Raw genomic sequence first — 16,955 nt, 5'->3', positions numbered from 1 at the left:
GACACTGCCACGGGTCTGGCTCAGGTGGTGCCGATTGCACGGGGCCACAGCAGACACCACCATTGCATGGGGACATGGCCATGTCAGGCAGGGCCACTGCTACAGGACCACATCTGGCCCCATCATTGCACAGGAACATTGCCATGGGGCCACATAATCCGCTGCCACACCACAAAGGCCACCACCGCTGCCCAGGTCACTGCCGTGGGGCCTAGGAGCTGTGTGGTACAGTGCAGTGGTGCGTGAGACAGGGACATTTTCTATCGTTAGTACCTACCTAGGTAGCCTCAGCCTTGAAGAAGGCAGAACCATTCCAACAGAAATCCAGACTCTCCTGGCACTGGATCCCAAACAATCACAGAGCACTTCACAAACACACACAAAAACCGAAGGAGAGGTCATCTAAATTGCCTTTGGAAATTAACAGCCAAGGAGCACTGAGCCTCTTTGTCTATTAACAGCCTCCCTTTCCTCATTAAAATCTCCCCTTAACACTCACTTCTTCCAGGAATCTTTCAAACTTTTTTCATACCATCACCTTTGGCTCATTTCTGGTCTATTTTAGGCCCTGGTCCTAAACAGAGAACCATCCTGGTACTTGGACTTCAATTGGATTTTCCCCATAGAGTGTACCCTTAGACTATGAACTCCTGCAGCCAAATTCAGCCTTGGTGTAATTCCTTTAACCTCAAAAGGAGTTAAACCAAGGGCCCTTGGTAAGTAAGTTGCCCCATCTCAAAAAAGATATATTGGAATTGGAAAAGGTTTAGAAAAGGGCAACAAAAATTATTAGGGGTATGGAACGGCTTCCGTATGAGGAGAGATTAATAAGTCTGGAACTTTTTAGCTTGGAAAAGAGATGACTAAGGGGGAATATGATAGAGATCTACAAAAGATGGGGCAACTTATATACTTACTCACTTTGTAAAGCGCCGCATCAACATGCAGGCACTGTATAAGTATGGAGAATAATAGTACGTGGTAAGAACATAAGAATGGCCATACTGGGTCAGACCAAAGGTCCATCTAGCTCAGGTTTCAGAGGATCTCAGTATCTTGTCTTCTGACAGTGGCCAATGTCAGGTGCCCCACAGGGAATGAACAGAACAGGTAATCATCAAGTGATCCATGCCCTGTCGCCCATTCCCAGATTCTGGTAAAGAGAGGCTAGGAATACCATCCCTGCCCATCCTGGCTAATAGCCATTGATGGACCTGTCCTCCATGAATGTATCTAGTTCTTTTTTGAACTCTGTTAGCGTCTTGGCCTTCACAATATCCTCTGGCAGAGTTCCACAGGCTGGCTGTGAGTTGGGTGAAGAAATACTTCCTTTTGTTTTAAGCCTGCTGCCTATTAATTGCATTTGGTGATGCTTAGTTCGTGTGTTATGAGGAATAAATAAAATATAGAGACAATGTAATATTTTCTGTTTTATTATCTATCCCTTTCTTAAGGATTTCCAACATTCAGTTTGCTTTTTTGACTGCCGCTGCACATTGAATGGATGTTTTCAGAGAACTATCTACAGTGACTCCAAGATCTCTTTCTTGAGTGGTAACAGCTAATTTAGACCCCATCATTTTATATGTATAATTGGGATTATATTTCCCAATGTGCATTATTTTACATTTATCCACATTGAATTTCATCTGCCATTTTATTGTGCAGTCACCCAGCTTTGAGAGATCCTTGTGTAGCTCTTCGCAGTCTGCCTGGGATTTAACTATCTTAAGTAGTTTTGTATCAGTAGGAATAGGCTCAGTGTGCTATTGGCTCCCTACCTGAAGCCACAATTGAGTCAGGAGACAGAGTCTGTTCCTGTCTCTGCCACTGAATTGCAGTATGACCCTAGGTAAAGTAATTTAACCTCTTTATGTTTCAGTTTCCTCAGTGGTAAAAGCAGGATAATAATACGTATCTCCATTCAAAAAGCACTGAAATCTGCAGCTGATCGTTGTTATGTAGAGCCCAATCCTGCTCCCCTTGAAATCAGTGGCAAAGGCTCCCACTGACTTCCAGAGGAGCAGAGGCAAGCCTCAAGTTGGTGCACAGGAGAGCCTCCCTCTCAAAATTGTATGTGCACTCTGAAAATGCTGCAAAGTCACAGGGAAATCTAACCTCCCAGGCCTTGTAGTGACAGGCAAAAATGGTGCAATTTTCAACTGTGTTGGCTCAATAAAGTTAACATGACATGACCAAAAACTTAACACTCAGTGAGAGGCAGACTACCACTGTTTGAAGCCAAGTCAGCTGGCCCTAGTATAGCCTTGGTAGGAGGGGAGAAGGGATAATAATTTTGCCCATCAAAACAGGGGTCCCAGAGAGCAAAAGAAATGCCTTTTGCATGAAGCAGTCAGTCAATCCCCTACTTTAGAGAAGGCAGTCACATCAATGGATGCCTTTACTAAGAGATAATGGGCCTAGATCCTATCCTCACACCCATGCAACCCCACTGGCGTCACTGGAGTGGTATAGATGTGATTAAGAACAGAATTTAGCCCAAGGGGTCCAGGGCTGTGACTGCAGAACAGTAACCGGCCTTCAGAAGAGAACAAACACCAATGAGATCTAGCACACATATTATACTCTTTAAAGACATGTGACTTTGGTTACAAAAGACATCTGAGATACCACAACCTTTTTTGGATTAAGAGAGACATTTACAACACGTGATGTGCCTAATCTTCCAGTCACAATTCCACAGTACTTTTTTTTGTTTTATTAAAGAAAGCAGGATGAAGATGATCTGTCCAAAGAGCAGAATTTTTTGGTTAAAGATCCTAGACCCACTTAATTACACAGAGTAATAACGAGCTAAGGGCCACATTCTGAAAGCTTTACTCACAAGACTCTCCCCAGACGTCAGCGTGAGAGTCAGGGTTTAGTGAGTAACATGCCTTTGAGTTGCAAGACTGGACCCCAAACTCGTTCCCCAGGCTTCCAATATGTTCAAATTGCAAGTTTATTTAAACACTGTTTGTTGCAAAGCATTTAACCAGGGCTTATGAGACCTACTGCCATGTTATTGAATGTATTCAGAGTTAAATAATAATAAAAAAAAATGCCCATACAACAAGCTCTAGGTGCCGTAACAATTAATTACACTTACAGGCATAAATGATGGCCCCCCTTCAGCAGGGAAAAACAAACAAACAAACCCATCATATATAAATAATGAATTAATCAACTCAGTCAACCAGTAAATCAAAGCAATAAAACAGCTCATCTCTCTCCAATCCTCCAGAAACATCTCTTCAATCTTCTTCCCCAGACCCTGTCCGATTGCAGCTTGCCTGGAAGATCAGGTTTATTTAGGTCCAAGACTTCTGTTTTGCCCAGTTTACTTTTTAGACACAGGGCTGCAGTGCAAGTTCCGTCTATGGGCTGGGGATGCAGGACATGTTTTTTAAGGAAGCCATGCACTGGTCCCTCAGGTTATTTGCTCAAACTGGTGTGACATAAGGCATGAGTTAAGGACTGACAACCCTGCAAAGCCTCTGGCCATGGAACTCCCACCGACTTCAATGGGAGTTCAGCAGGAGAAGTGGCTGCAGGGCCAGGATAGTTCTGCTCATTTGAAAGATGCAGAATTCTGAAATTAAGCAGAGAAGATCCTTGCCTAGCAGCTATTTACTTGTGAAGTTCCTTGGGAAGGCGTTTCAGGGGAAGCGACACAAAGGTCTGCAGCTGCAGAACCAAGGTAAACAGCCAGGCTGCTATCTATTTAGCAAACACAAAACCACAGAAAAATATAAAGAGGAGAGAGGAAATTTACATTCCCCAGCCAGGCAGCTCCTCAGTGTTTAGAGCCAAGGGCACAGATGGCTTAAAGGGAGGGAATTTCCCTAGCTTTCCATCCAGATAAGTAAATCATTGGTGTATGATATTCAAGCCCTGCAGTAAATCTACAGTCTCCCGCTTGCAAACCCTTACTCACCTTAATAGTCCCACTGAAATCAATGGGACTTCGCAGGTGAGTAGAGATTTAAAGCAAAGAGACCTCTATCAATGTTATCAGTTCCCTTTCTAACCATGAGATAGGGTGGCAGATACTTTGTTTCAACAGATGAGAAGAATCCTTCAGGAAGGCCAGACTCCATTTGTATCATTGGAGAGCCAGAAGGTTTTAATCCGCTATCAAAGATGATGGCAAGTTAAGAACATAACCACAAGGGGACAGCAAAGAATTGAGAGAGATTTTTGATCACAAAAGGAAATTATTTTCCATCGAGGGTGTAAAGCCCCTCAACAAAATCAAAGATAAACGTGGCTAAGAAATAACTTCTGCACCAGAGAAAAATTAAAGAAATTTGTTACAAAACACACACACACCCACCCACACCCCCCCCCTTGCTGGATAAAAAGACTCCACATCTTTATATGAAAATAAGCCTTTTTTTTAAATTATTATTAAAGTGGTACCAAAATGCTTCCATATGAATATCCCCAAAACCCACATTCACCAGCCTGCCACTAAGGAAAATGAGGGACAATAAAACCCTGCCTGTGTGCGCACACAGCTGCATTTTCTACTTTATCCTCCTGCAGAAGAACATTTATCACCAGAATCAAGCACTGATGTTGCATTGAGACACACCAGCGCCAATGGGCTAACCACTGAATAAGGGATGAAACACACACTATATTTGAGACCAAGCTTGGAGGTAGGAAAAACTGATTCTACCCCTGCTATATGGAGATGAATGATGTTTTTCTTTAGGGGGAAGACATCTTCAGGACATTACTGAGCAAAGGGCTGGTATTCCTGATCCATGAGGACAATCAGAAAAAGAGAGGATATTGTCACTTTAAAAAGAAAAAAAAGTCTCCTGGAGTCTTCTTCATCTGATCCCAGCTACAGGCACCTGCTGCTGTTTGCGGATCTTGTTGAACAGTTCCATGTACTGAGCCATTGTGTCACCTGGGCTGTAGATGTTGTCGTGCTTGTTGCCAAACACGGATGGGTTTCCAGGAGTGTGATTCCCCATGAAGCTTTGCATGAACTCCATGAGCAGGTTCCAGCAGTCGTTGGCTACCACACATGGGCAGTATTCCACCTGGCAACAGAAACAGGAGCACTGAAGCATGGAGCAGGGGACGGTAACCACACAGGAGACAATTAACTTTGAACCCTGATACAGAACGCATCAATCCTCCTCATATATGCAAACTAAAAGGAGATGTTTAATTTTTTTCCTCCTTCACTTATTTGATAAACAATGAGCCAGCAGCCTGGAAAACATTCAAGGAACTCACCTGAATTTTACTTACAAAAGCAATGGGGACCTGGGAAGTAAAGTTATCAGAAAACTGCAGATGCATCATTATTATCAAGTGACCTAGGTACTCCAGGGGCTAGATGGCACAGCGGAGGTTAATGCACTAGCCTTTCACCTCTGCAGACCTTGGTTCAAATACCACTTTGCCCAGGAGGGACTTGGGTCTGGAACAACAAGGATGTTGCGTGTCAGAAATGAGGTGGATTGTTAGATTGTGTGCGTGTGTAAAAAAGAATCAGACAGATAGCTGTGGAAATGTGCTCAGAACCTGCTACCAACTTCGTCACTGTCACAGGTGTTAAATTTGCTTATTTAAGAAAAAGCAAAACCATCCCTGCCAGCTGACAAGAATGATGAACCACAAATGGGGATCTGATCATTATATCCTCTTATGCATGCTGCTGAACCTCAGGATTCACCAAACCCAGCTTGCCTTACTCGACAGGGGTGAGGGTGGGGGTGTTTATAAGCAGGGTTAAGATCAGATATGTTTTTAATTAAACCAGTTTTCCAAAGTACAAGACAGGCAGCTCAAATTGGGTTCCAAACTCAAGTTTGGTATAAAACAAGCTTCTGATAAACCCAAGATCAATAGAAATGCTGCTATCATTATGGCAACTGTGTTTATTCTACTGAAATATAATAATGCTATTACTTGAGCTCTGGTTCTGTTGACTAGGAATGTTGAAACGCATGTTTAAAGATGTCCAATGAGGTGATTAATCAAATATTTGTAAAATAGGATTTAAAAGTGTTTAGAAAGAGACACAAAAATCTGGCTCCCCTTTTCCATTGCATCCAAAACAAAACTACTCATCTTCTCTTTCAGAGGCGCTTCCTAGCTTAGCACAGCCCCACCTATCCTCTCACACACTACTGAGCCTTCAACATATGCCTCTACTCTGCTAATGATGCCAGTTGTTGTTACCCATTAGTAATATTTTTCCCCTCAAACACCTTTGCACTTTTCCCCATGTCATCTCATACACACTGGAAGATCTCCCCTTGAAAGTCGGCAAAGCCAGGGCATCGTCCTTCAAACTCACCTCTGTCGTGATTCCTACAAAGTACTTGACCATATTTAGGCAGCTGGTGTGCTAGGACTGATACTCATGACTCTAATCGCAATACTCTCACTGTTAGACAGGAGGAGCACAAGGTCCTTCTGATCCTACGATTCTGTGATTCTATGTTTCACTGAAGTCAATGAGACTAACCACCTCAAGGAACAAACAGCCTTACCTCCACAGATATTCCCCGGGCACTGGGCCCCATGGTAACAGTGCCAACCTTCACCAAGAAGTCACAGTACTGGTACCGCGTACCCCGGCTCTCTATCTTGTTTGCCTTGGCGTTTTGGAAAAAGCCTTTCAGTTTCACCATCAGGACATCAAAGTTGGCATCTGCTATGAGGCAGGGGCCGTTTTCAAAGAGAGCGAAACAGCTGAGGGGATATTCAGAGTTATGCATCACGTACATCAGCTTGCCAGCCTGCCCTGGAACAAGAGCAACGGTATTTTAACTGTAGAAATGATGCTTCTTCCCTATTGCGTGCTTTCAAGAAGAAACATCTGTTAGAATCAACAAAAACAAGGACAAAAGAAACGCTATTTCAGGATTTCTGTATTCCTCATGAATGTTTAATATGATTCTGGACACTGGTGTTTGGGTTTGTTTTATGATCTAAAAACAAAAAACACAAAAAAAACCTCAGGCAGGTACATTAATGTTTCTGCCATTCCAGAGCACATCCTTATCTCTATTTCCTGTGCCCACTGAGATGTATGAGCCCCAAACTCAAATTTCTAAACATGTTTTGCACCAATTACTCAAGAGAGCCATCTGACTGCTAACTTTACTGCTGGGTTTCCATTTACCAATTCACTCACTCATACATACATATGTCAGCTTGGGAAATGGGATATTTTACTGGGGAAGGGAGGTGGGAACTGTCTACTGAACTGAAGATACAGAATGTCTAATAAAGAGAGCACATACTGGATGCCCTCCACTCTTCGTAAAAAGACAGCTCAACTTGAACAAATTCAATATTTGGAGCCAGGTTTCCTTTAACATTCCATATGAACAGATCCAAACACTGACCCACCACAATGAATTCTCAGCAACTTTACTCCTTAGCGGCACCGTCAACTCATGTTTGGTCCAAAATTTAGGCACTGGGGAAAAACTAAGAATCCTTCCAACACTTCTAGAAAACTGAACACAAATAGGAATTTTATTTTATTTTTTTAAATCCCAGTGGAAACATTTTTTAGACAAATAACCCCTGCTCTACTCCTGCAGTACACCCAACTCAAAACCTGTGGCGCTGAGACAGAATTTGACTAGAGACAAAAGCGACCTTGATTTACACTGCCCAAGATGAGAGAAGGGCAAAATGTAAATAAAGAGCATGAACAGGGATGAGTACATTAGATTTCTAATATTCTTTCTGCTTTAACAATCTAAGGGCCAGACTGCAAAAGAGCAGTTATACAAACAGCCCCAGTGAACTCAACGAGTAATTCCTCGTGCGCAAAAGGGGGTTCCAATGGGGCTCGAAGGCATTATAAAATAACATAGGGCTAGATTGTGACTTGCATTGTACATCCCTGCAAGGGATGTTAGGGGAAATAAAGAATCCCCCTTGCCCATGTAGATCCTGGGTCTGGGCACCTGCTTACTGTCCTTGTCCATCCCTGGAGCAGGCATACAGGTGGAGTCTAGTCTTAACTCTCATTCACGCACCAGTGCAGCGGAGTGGGGAGATTACGTGGTATGGTATCATACTTTGCGCTAGCACAAGCCACCAGCAAATCACTACCACCACAACCCAGAGCGAGAAGGCACCACCAGAGGAACTGAGACACAGATGTGACAGTGACTCTGTTCATGTGAATCCCTGCACCCATGCTGAGTTCACTGAAGGCCATCTGGGTGCAAGGGTATGTCCATGTGTGGCCAATTGCTGATTGGGGCCTACCATGCTTTCCGCATAACACATGCATTTTGGAAAAAAAACATCCTGAAGATTTAGGGATCCGACAGATGAGAATTTACACACACAGCTGTTGCTATTATAGAGCCTCACAGTTTAAGGCTAGAAGGGACCACCAAATCATCCTGTCTGACCGCCTGTATATCACAGGCCACCATACCACCCAGCCACCCACACACCAAGCCCAACAACCAGAATTAGACTCTTAATGAGAGCTTAGCGCCCGAAATGCCATACCACATAACCTTTACTTAGCTGTGAAAGGAAGTTCTTTTTTTAAGTATGTTACACAGGAAAAATACCCAGAACTATATTTTTGATCACTGTTGATTCCTTAGCCAATGGGGCACGCCATCAGCAGAAAGCTGTTTGGAGTATTCAAGGAAAAGTGGACACTTTATAACTGGTTCACATGGGGCTTTAGCATCAAGAACTAGGATACCGTGCAACTGCCTATATAAAGAACTAGCCCTTTGGCAGATTTCTGCAGACAAGACTTCCCTCCGTGTAAATCACAAAAAATCAAACTTCTGTTACTTTTCTTACATGCAAACAGCTTGGAAGTGATCAGCAAAATCCAACAGCAGCGCAAGGTTGCAAGGTTGCAACCTTGAGCCAGAGAGCCTAGTGTTCACAGAGCACTCTGCATAGGCAACAGTGAAGCCATGCACATTCCCAGACCAGACAGAAACGCGGAGGCACAGGCTCACTGCTAACCTCTAGAGACACTTATAGCGAAGAAGTGGGGGGTTTTACCCATGAAAGCTTATGCCCAAATAAATCGGTTAGTCTTTAAGGTGCCACCGGACTCCTTGTTGTTTTTGTAGCGAAGCTGTAACACCATGACAGTTGAAGGTGAGACCAGTTACTTGAGTCGCTTTTTTTAAGCGCTCTGTAGTCCACATGCTCACTCAGATGGTCTTGAAAAAATGCTATGCATCATGAGGAACCAGGGTAGGGCTGGCGGGCTAAATTTGAAGTTGTTTAAGAAAGGGTGTCCTGAGATACAGCCCCACTTAAAAAGAGTCACGACACCATTCTATGGTCTCCCTAGGAAAACTGTCCCCCCAGTCATGCCCCCCTCCGTACCACCACTTCCTCAAAGAACAAGGGAAATTCCCTACTTAAAATCCTTGTTAACAGTTAAGGTTGACCAGCATTTCCTTGTACCCTTGCAGAATGACAAGTGGAAGGACAGATTATTACTGTCTGTAACAGCAGGTTGGGGTGTCACTCAAAGAGGGCAGTATGAAGGTTGCAGGACTGGCGAGTACCGTAACTCTGTACTTCCTGGTTTTCAGCAGTTGAAGTACAGATGCACTCAGAAGGTACGAGGCATCGCAGGTCAGTCTTAACTCGGTGTTAATGAAGCTTTGGCAGAATTAATCATAATCTTTATTGATGTAACATCTTTCATCCAAAGATCACCAAGCATTTTATTATCAGCAGTCAAGCCATCCAACCCCACGTGAGGTAGGTCAGTATTGTTATGTACATTTTAAACATAGGGAGAATAGAATGCATGGATTCTCAGAACAGAATCCATGCATCTGGTCCCTATTTTACTCTTCTTCCCTACAGCTACCACCAAGTTATTGCAGTAGTGACACCCTGAATAACTGGAGAAAAGAAGGGGGGGGAAGCATTAGTGGGATTGAGACTCAACCTCAGAGCTAGCATTAGATGTCCTTGTCAGAAAATAAGAGAACAAGTACTTCCCTGAACATTACTCAAATTGCGTTATACCAACCCCAGCGATCAGCCTTAACGATCGCCACAGAGCGCTTTGATCACTCCATGAAAGGAAGTGAAATGCAGACCTTGGTTGCCCATGGTGGAGGCAGCGGTGTGGTAGGTCTCACAGTCCACACAAAATGTTCCTTGTTTCTCTGCTCCCAGCAGCTCCAGTTTCCTTGTTAGGATTTCAACTGTTTGCTGGACGCTCTTCCCCTCTGCCACGGGCATCTGAGACACACTGTCATAGAAGACAAGGAAGCAAAAGAAAAGATTCAGTAATCTAATACATAGAGATATGATAATCAACTCAGAATCCATTTCAGCCAATGTACTTATAAAGTCTAGAATAGAGATTAAAAGCCAACATACATGATAGTTATCTGATCTGTAGAGCACTTGCATACTTGACTCATTCACTTAAAGGCCAGAAGAGAGCGTTGTGATAGTCCCCTCTGACCTCTTGACTAACACAGGGCAGGGAATCTCACCCAGTAATTTTTCTATCAAACCCATATGCTTCTTTTTGAGCTATAGCACTGAGCTAAGACATCCAGCCATTAAAGCAGGGGTGGGCCAACTCTTTGGCCCGAGGGCCACATCTGGGAATAAAACTGTACAGCGGGCCATGAATGCTCACAAAATGGGGGTTAGGGTGTGGGAGGGGCTGAGGGCTCTGGTTGAGGGTGCAGGCTCTAGGGTGGGGCTGGGGATGAGGAGTTTGGGGTGTAGGAAGGTGCTCTGGGCTGGGATCAAGGGGTTCGGAGGGCAGGAGGGGGATCAGGGCTGGGGTAGGGGCGCAGGGGTGGCGGCTCAGGGGTGCAGGCTCCGGGCGATGCTTACCTCAAGCAGCTCCCAGAAGGCATGTTCCTTCTCCGGTTCCTACACGGAGGCGCAGCCAGGCAGCTCTGCACATGGCCCCGTCCCCAAGCACTGCCCCTGCAGCTCCCATTGGCCGCAGTTCCCGGTCAACGGGAGCTGCAGGGGCGGTACCTGGGGACGGGGCAGCGTGCAGAGCTGGGCCCCCTGGCAGCTCCTACACGTAGGAGCCGGAGGCGGGCCATGCTGCTGCTTCCAGTAGCTGCGTGGAGCGGCCCCATACCTTGCTGGAGCGGGGCAAGCCCCAGACCCCACTCCCCAGCAAGAGCTCAAGGGCCAGATTAAAATGGCTGGCAGGCCGGATTCAGCCCGTGGGCCGTAGTTTGCCCACCCCTGCATTGAAGAGATGGGTCAGGAGCAGGATTTGAACCCACAGCTCTACAGGGAAGCTAGAACACCCAGGAGAGGATAAGACAAAGCTTTGAATGTGGCCTGTTAGACCATTCAGCCATCCCAACCCAGTTGTGACAGGCATTTAAGAAAACCCTAAGGCAGGCAGAGCAAGCATAACAGGGATTGGCACCATACTAAGTACCACTGCAATGGGTGCTGGCCAAGTGCCAGGACAGATGGGACACTGTAGAGATAAATTTTCCTTGTCACCTTATAAACATATAAAATAAGCATCACACAGAAGGTTTTACCAGTGTAACAGAGCAAAAACCTTGTGTAACTCCAGATAGCCTGTGGTCAAACGTGCTCTTGATGTCCTTCGAGCTCTCCTATTTCCCTCTTGAGCAGTATAAAGCCTTGATTTCCTGTTTTTAAATACATGTCCTCCATGCCCTTAATGCCCATTGCAATATTTTCCCATTATGTTATATTACCAGCTGCGATACTGACATAGCTTGTTGAAGCCTAACGAAGAGAGGGAAGAGTATCTTTACAGGCAGGCTTGCTCACCTAGTGAGGAGGGCTTTAAACTAGGTTTGCCGGGGGACGGTGACCTAAGCCCTGAGGTAAGTGGGATACCGGGAGGAAACACAAGGAGGAGGGTGCAACTGGGGGGGCCTCCTGATTCATACTGAGAAAGCAGGGCAATCGGCTAGTTATCTTACGTGCCTGTACACGAACGCAAGAAGCCTGGGAAACAAGCAGGAAGAATTGGAAGTCCTGGCACAATCAAGGAACTACGATGTGATTGGAATAACAGAGACTTGGTGGGGTAGCTTACATGACTGGAGCACTGTCATGGATGGGTATAAACTGTTCAGGAAGGACAGGCAGGGGAGGAAAGGTGGAGGAGTTGCACTTTATGTAAGAGCGGTATGATTGCTCAGAGCTCCAGTATGAAACTGGAGAAAAGTCTGTCGAAAGATATTGGGTTAAGTTTAGAAGCGAGAGCAAAAAGGGTGATTTCGTGGTGGGCGTGTGTTATAGACCACCGGACCAGGAGGATGAGGTAGACAAGGCTTTCTTTGGACAGTTAACTGAAGTTTCCAGAACATAGGCCCTGGGTCTAATGGGGGACTGCAATCACCCTGACATCTGCTGGGGGAGCAATACAGCAGTGCACAGACAATCCAGGAAGTTTTTGGAGAGCGTTGGGGACAACTTCTTGGTGCAACTAATGGAGGACCCAACCAGGGGCCATTCTCCTCTTGACCTGCTGCTTACAAACAGGGAAGAATTGGTAGAGGAAGGAGAAGTGGGTGGCAACCTGGGCAGAAGTGACCATGGGATGGTTGAGTTCACGATCCTCACAAAAGGAAGAAAGGAAAGTAGCAAAATAGGGACCCTGGACTTCAGAAAAGCAGACTTTGACTGCCTTAGGGAACTGATGGGCAGGATCCCCTGGAAGGCTAATATGAGAGGGAAAGGAGTCCAGTAAAGCTGGCTGTATTTTAAAGAAGCCTTACTGAGAGTGCAGGAACAAACCACCCTGATGTGCAGAAGGAATAGCAAATATGGCAGGTGACCAGTTTGGCTGAAGAGTGAAATCTTTGGTGAGCTTAAACACAAAAAGGAAGTGTACAAGAAGTGGAAACTTGGACAGATGACTAGGAAGGAGTATAAAAATATTGCTCGAGCATGCAGGGGTGTAATCAGGCAGGCCAAAACACAACTGGAGTTCCAGCTAGCAAGGGATGTGAAGGGTAACAGAAGGGTTTCTACAGGTATGTTAGCAACAAGAAAAAGGTCAGGGAAAGTGTGGGACCTTAATGAATGGGGGAGACAACCTAGTGACAGATGATGTGGAAAAAGCTGAAGTACTCAATGCTTTTTTTGCCTCAGTCTTCACAAACAAAGTCACTTCCCAGACTGCTGTCCTGGGCAATACAGTATGAGGAGGAGGTGAGCAGCCCTCTGTGGTGAAAGAACAGGTTAAGGACTATTTAGAAAAGCTGGACATGCACAAGTCCATGGGTCCAGATCTAATGCATCCGAGGGTGCTGAGGGAGTTGGCTGATGTGATTGCAGAGCCATTGGCCATTATCTCTGAAAACTCGTGGTGATCAGGGGAGGTCCCGGACAATTGGAAAAAGGCAAATATAGAGCCCATCTTTAAAAAAGGGAAGAAGGAGAACCCGGGGAACTACAGACCGGTCAGGCTCACCTCAGTCCCTGGAAAAATCATGGAGCAGGTCCACAAGGAATCCATCTTGAAGTGCTTGGAGGAGAGGAAGGTGATCAGGAACAGTCAACATGGACTCACAAAGGGCAAGTCATGCCTGACCAACATGATTGCCTTCTATGATGAGATAACTGGCTCTGTAGATACGGGGAAAGCAGTGGACAGGATATATCTTGACTTTAGCAAAGCTTCTGATACAGTCTCCCACAGTATTCTTGCCAGCAAGTTAAAAAAGTATGGATTGCATGAATGGACTATAAGATGGATAGAAAGCTGGCTAGATTGTCAGGCTCAACGGGTAGTGATCAACGGCTCAATGTCTAGTTGGCAGCCGGTATCAAGCGGAGTGCCCCAGGGGTCAGTCCTGGGGCTGGTTTTGTTCAACATCTTTATTAATGATCTGGATGATGGGATGGATTGTACCCTCAGCAAGTTCATAGATGACACTAAGATGCAGGGAGAGGTAGATACACTGGAGGGTAGGGATAGGGTCCAGAGCAACCTAGACAAATTGGAGTATTGGACCAAAAGAAATCTGATGAGTTTCAACAAGGACAAGTGCAGAGTCTTGCACTTAGGACGGAAGAATCCCATGCACTCCTACATGCTGGGGACTGACTGGCTAAGCGGCAGTTCTGCAGAAAAGGACCTGGGGGATTACAGTGGACGAGAAGCTGGATATGAGTCAGCAGTGTGCCCTTATTGCCAAGAAGGCTAATGGCATATTGGGCTGCATTAGTAGGAGCATTGCCAGCAGATCGAGGGAAGTGATTATTCCCCTCTATTCGCATTGGCAAGGCCACATCTGGGGTATTGCGTCCAGTTTTGGGCCCCTCACTACAGAAAGGTGTGGACAAATTGGAGAGAGTCCGGCGGAGGGCAACAAAAATGATCAGGGGGCTGAGGCACATGACTTACGGGGAGAGGCTCAGGGAACTGGGCTTGTTTAGTCTGCAGAAGAGTGAGGGGAGATCTGATAGCAGCTTTCAACTACCTGAAGGGGGGTTACAAAGAGGATGGAGCTTGGCTGTTCTCAGTGGTGGCAGATGACAGAACAAGGAGCAATGGTCTCAAGTTGCAGTGGGGGAGGTCTAGGTTAGATATTAGGAAACACTATTTCACTAGGAGGGTGGTGAAGCACTGGAATGGGTTACCTAGGAAGATGGTGGAATCTCCATCCTTAGAGGTTTTTAAGGCCTGGCTTGACAAAGCCCTGGCTGGGATGATTTAGTTGGTGTTGGTCCTGCTTTGAGCAAGGGGTTGGACTAGATGACCTCCTGAGGTCTCTTCCAACCCTAATCTTCTATGATTCTACAATTACAAGCCCAACTAGATCCCCGACCGAACATAACCCAGCTCCCTCTTTGCAGTCCCTGAGCAGCAGCATCTCTTCACACAACGCACAGTCAACCTGTGGAACTCTTTGCCTGAGGATGTTGTGAAGGCCAAGACTATAATAACAGGTTCAAAAAAAGAACTAGAAAAGTTGATACAGAATAAGTCCATCAATGGCTATTAGCCAGGATGGGCAGGGATGCAAAACCATGCTCTGAAGTGTCCCTAGCCTCTGCTTGCCAGAAGCTGAGAATGGGTGATGGGACAGATCACTTGATGATTCCCTGTTCTGTTCATTCCCTCTGGGGCACCTAGCACTAGCCACTGTCGGAAGACAGGATACTGGGCTAGATAGACTATTGGTTTGATCCAGTATGGCTGCTCTTATGCTCCACACCCTCCTGAACAAGGATCCTGCCTCACCCGTGTTCTTCTCTGCTGGGTGCCTTCTCCTGTTATCCCCACCGGGCCTCATGTGATGATGACCAAGCGGGTGCAACATGGTGACGCTGGCTCGAACAGCCGGGCAGCCCCAGCAGCTCGAACAGCAACGAGGAACACAGGCTGAAGAAGCTGCCACAGTACACTCCCAGCAAGAATCAATGCAGTGAACAGGCACCCGTGAGCTCATCCTGCAACAGAGCACCTCCTAAGGAACTAACCTTTCCGGGCTCGGTGCAAGGAGCCCCCCCCCAATAATAGAACCTAACCTGCTGTAACGGAGCTGTTCCTGGCAGGCACCAGTCTACAACCATCATGCAGTCACATTCATTGCAAGTAAATAAAGACCCAACCACTGGCACGCTTTTTAACCACGCAACATAGACAGTCCTACCAGGTGACTCCCATGCTTCTTGAAGTCTTCACGTAGGGCTGCACTGGTGGAGAAGGAGGCCCAGCTGATACTATGCAGTCTTCCAAATATATTTGCAGCAGAGACTTATATATAGATGTGTGTGTGTGTCTCTCTCTCTCCTGGGCAGGAAGCACATTTGCTAGCCCAGCAGCCCCTCCCTGTCCTCTCATATCCCGGTGAAAGGCAACAAGCAGGAAATGATGTCATCAAGAGGGGAGGATACGAGTCTCAGGCCAGGCCCCCTGCCTCTCTGTAGGTCACGGTGCTACTTACCGCCTCCTGGACACAGATCAGTTACCAAAGATTGTGACAGGTTTCAGAGTGGGAGTAGAGACTGCTTGGCACGGGATTGCAGAACCAGGGGACACAGAGGAACAGGAGGAAAGAATTCTTGTGTCAGTGCTCCCCAGTGTCTCAGGAGGAAATTGATAAAGGTCTAAGGGAAACACATTGCAACTCCCAAATAAATCTGCTAGTCTTTAAGGTGCCACCAGACTCCTTGTTGTTTTTGTAGATACAGACTAACACGACTACCCCCTGATACTTGACACATTGCAAACTCCTTCATCATAAAGAAGGCAACATTTAGGAGGGGCAGCGCTTTAAAAGAATTATTAAGCCCCTTCGTTTTCAGTTTAAACTGTTTATTTATCAAATAAATCCTGAGTTTTACAAAAAGTATTATTCATTTTTTTCTGATTTTCACCCTACCTGTGTACCAGTCAAATATATATTAAAAAGTTGTTTTATTAGGAAGTACAATACATGGCATGAGATATATGTGGTGTGATAATACATTAGTCTGTGTGTATATGCAAAGCTGCCTGTTGAAGTAAGGCTATGTATTAGTCTAGAAGATACACACAATAAACAAACAGGCACCCACGCAAGCTCTGAAGTGTGTGCACATCTGAACGTACTGATGAATCTCAGTCCAACCAAGTACACATTTCAAGCTGTTAGCAGATTTAAAGATCTGACACACATTAAACTAAAATGTTAAGAAAAAGAAAATCTGTCTTAGAATATGTTTCAGAATACACATATTCAAAAGTTTTAGTAAAACAAAAAGAGGAGAAAAGGATGGTGTGGTCTCAGTATTAAATGTAAATATTTATAGGCTACTAGTTCTAAATCTACAACAGTAAACTGTTTATTCAAATGAAAAGTTTTATTTGGGGATTAGAGAGCTATTGTTTTCTTAAACTCAGAGGTGGCATTGTGCATCCGAAGAAGTGGGCTGTAGTCCACGAAAGCTTATGCTCTAATAAATTTGTTAGTCTCTAAGGTGCCACAAGT

The 16,955-nt window shown here is 45.4% G+C and overlaps 1 protein-coding gene across 2 annotated transcripts; it reads right to left on the bottom strand.

Annotated features, from left to right (window-relative positions):
• Nucleotides 1–2,567: 2,567 nt before the first annotated feature.
• Nucleotides 2,568–15,827, bottom strand: MED20 (mediator complex subunit 20). 2 transcript variants are annotated; one of them, XM_054028240.1, is made up of 4 exons: nucleotides 15,636–15,827; nucleotides 10,098–10,252; nucleotides 6,522–6,775; nucleotides 2,568–5,057 (listed from the first exon to the last, which is right to left on the bottom strand). In XM_054028240.1, the coding sequence occupies exons 1-4, from the start codon at nucleotides 15,824–15,826 to the stop codon at nucleotides 4,842–4,844; spliced, it is 816 nt and encodes a 271-aa protein (XP_053884215.1). In that variant the 5' UTR covers nucleotide 15,827; the 3' UTR covers nucleotides 2,568–4,841. The 2 variants fall into 2 exon arrangements, with proteins under 2 accessions (XP_053884215.1, XP_053884216.1); XM_054028241.1 differs by having other exon boundaries at nucleotides 6,522–6,770.
• Between the last annotated feature and the right edge of the window lie 1,128 nt (nucleotides 15,828–16,955).

Source organism: Malaclemys terrapin, chromosome 4 (genome assembly GCF_027887155.1).
Source record: "Malaclemys terrapin pileata isolate rMalTer1 chromosome 4, rMalTer1.hap1, whole genome shotgun sequence".
Classification (NCBI taxonomy): Eukaryota; Metazoa; Chordata; order Testudines; family Emydidae; genus Malaclemys; species Malaclemys terrapin.
Note: the sequence above shows the minus strand (reverse complement) of the source record. Positions and strands in the feature narration are given on the sequence as shown.

Bases quoted from the DNA above. Each gene is read 5' to 3' on its own strand.
- MED20 (XM_054028240.1), bottom strand. From the start codon at position 15,826: ATGAGAGGACAGGGAGGGGCTGCTGGGCTAGCAAATGTGCTTCCTGCC. The intron at 10,253-15,635 runs GTAGGACTGTCT...CTTCTATGACAG, and splicing joins AGAAGCATGGGAGTCACCTG to TGTGTCTCAGATGCCCGTGG. The intron at 6,776-10,097 runs GTCTGCATTTCA...CTCTTGTTCCAG, and splicing joins CTCCACCATGGGCAACCAAG to GGCAGGCTGGCAAGCTGATG.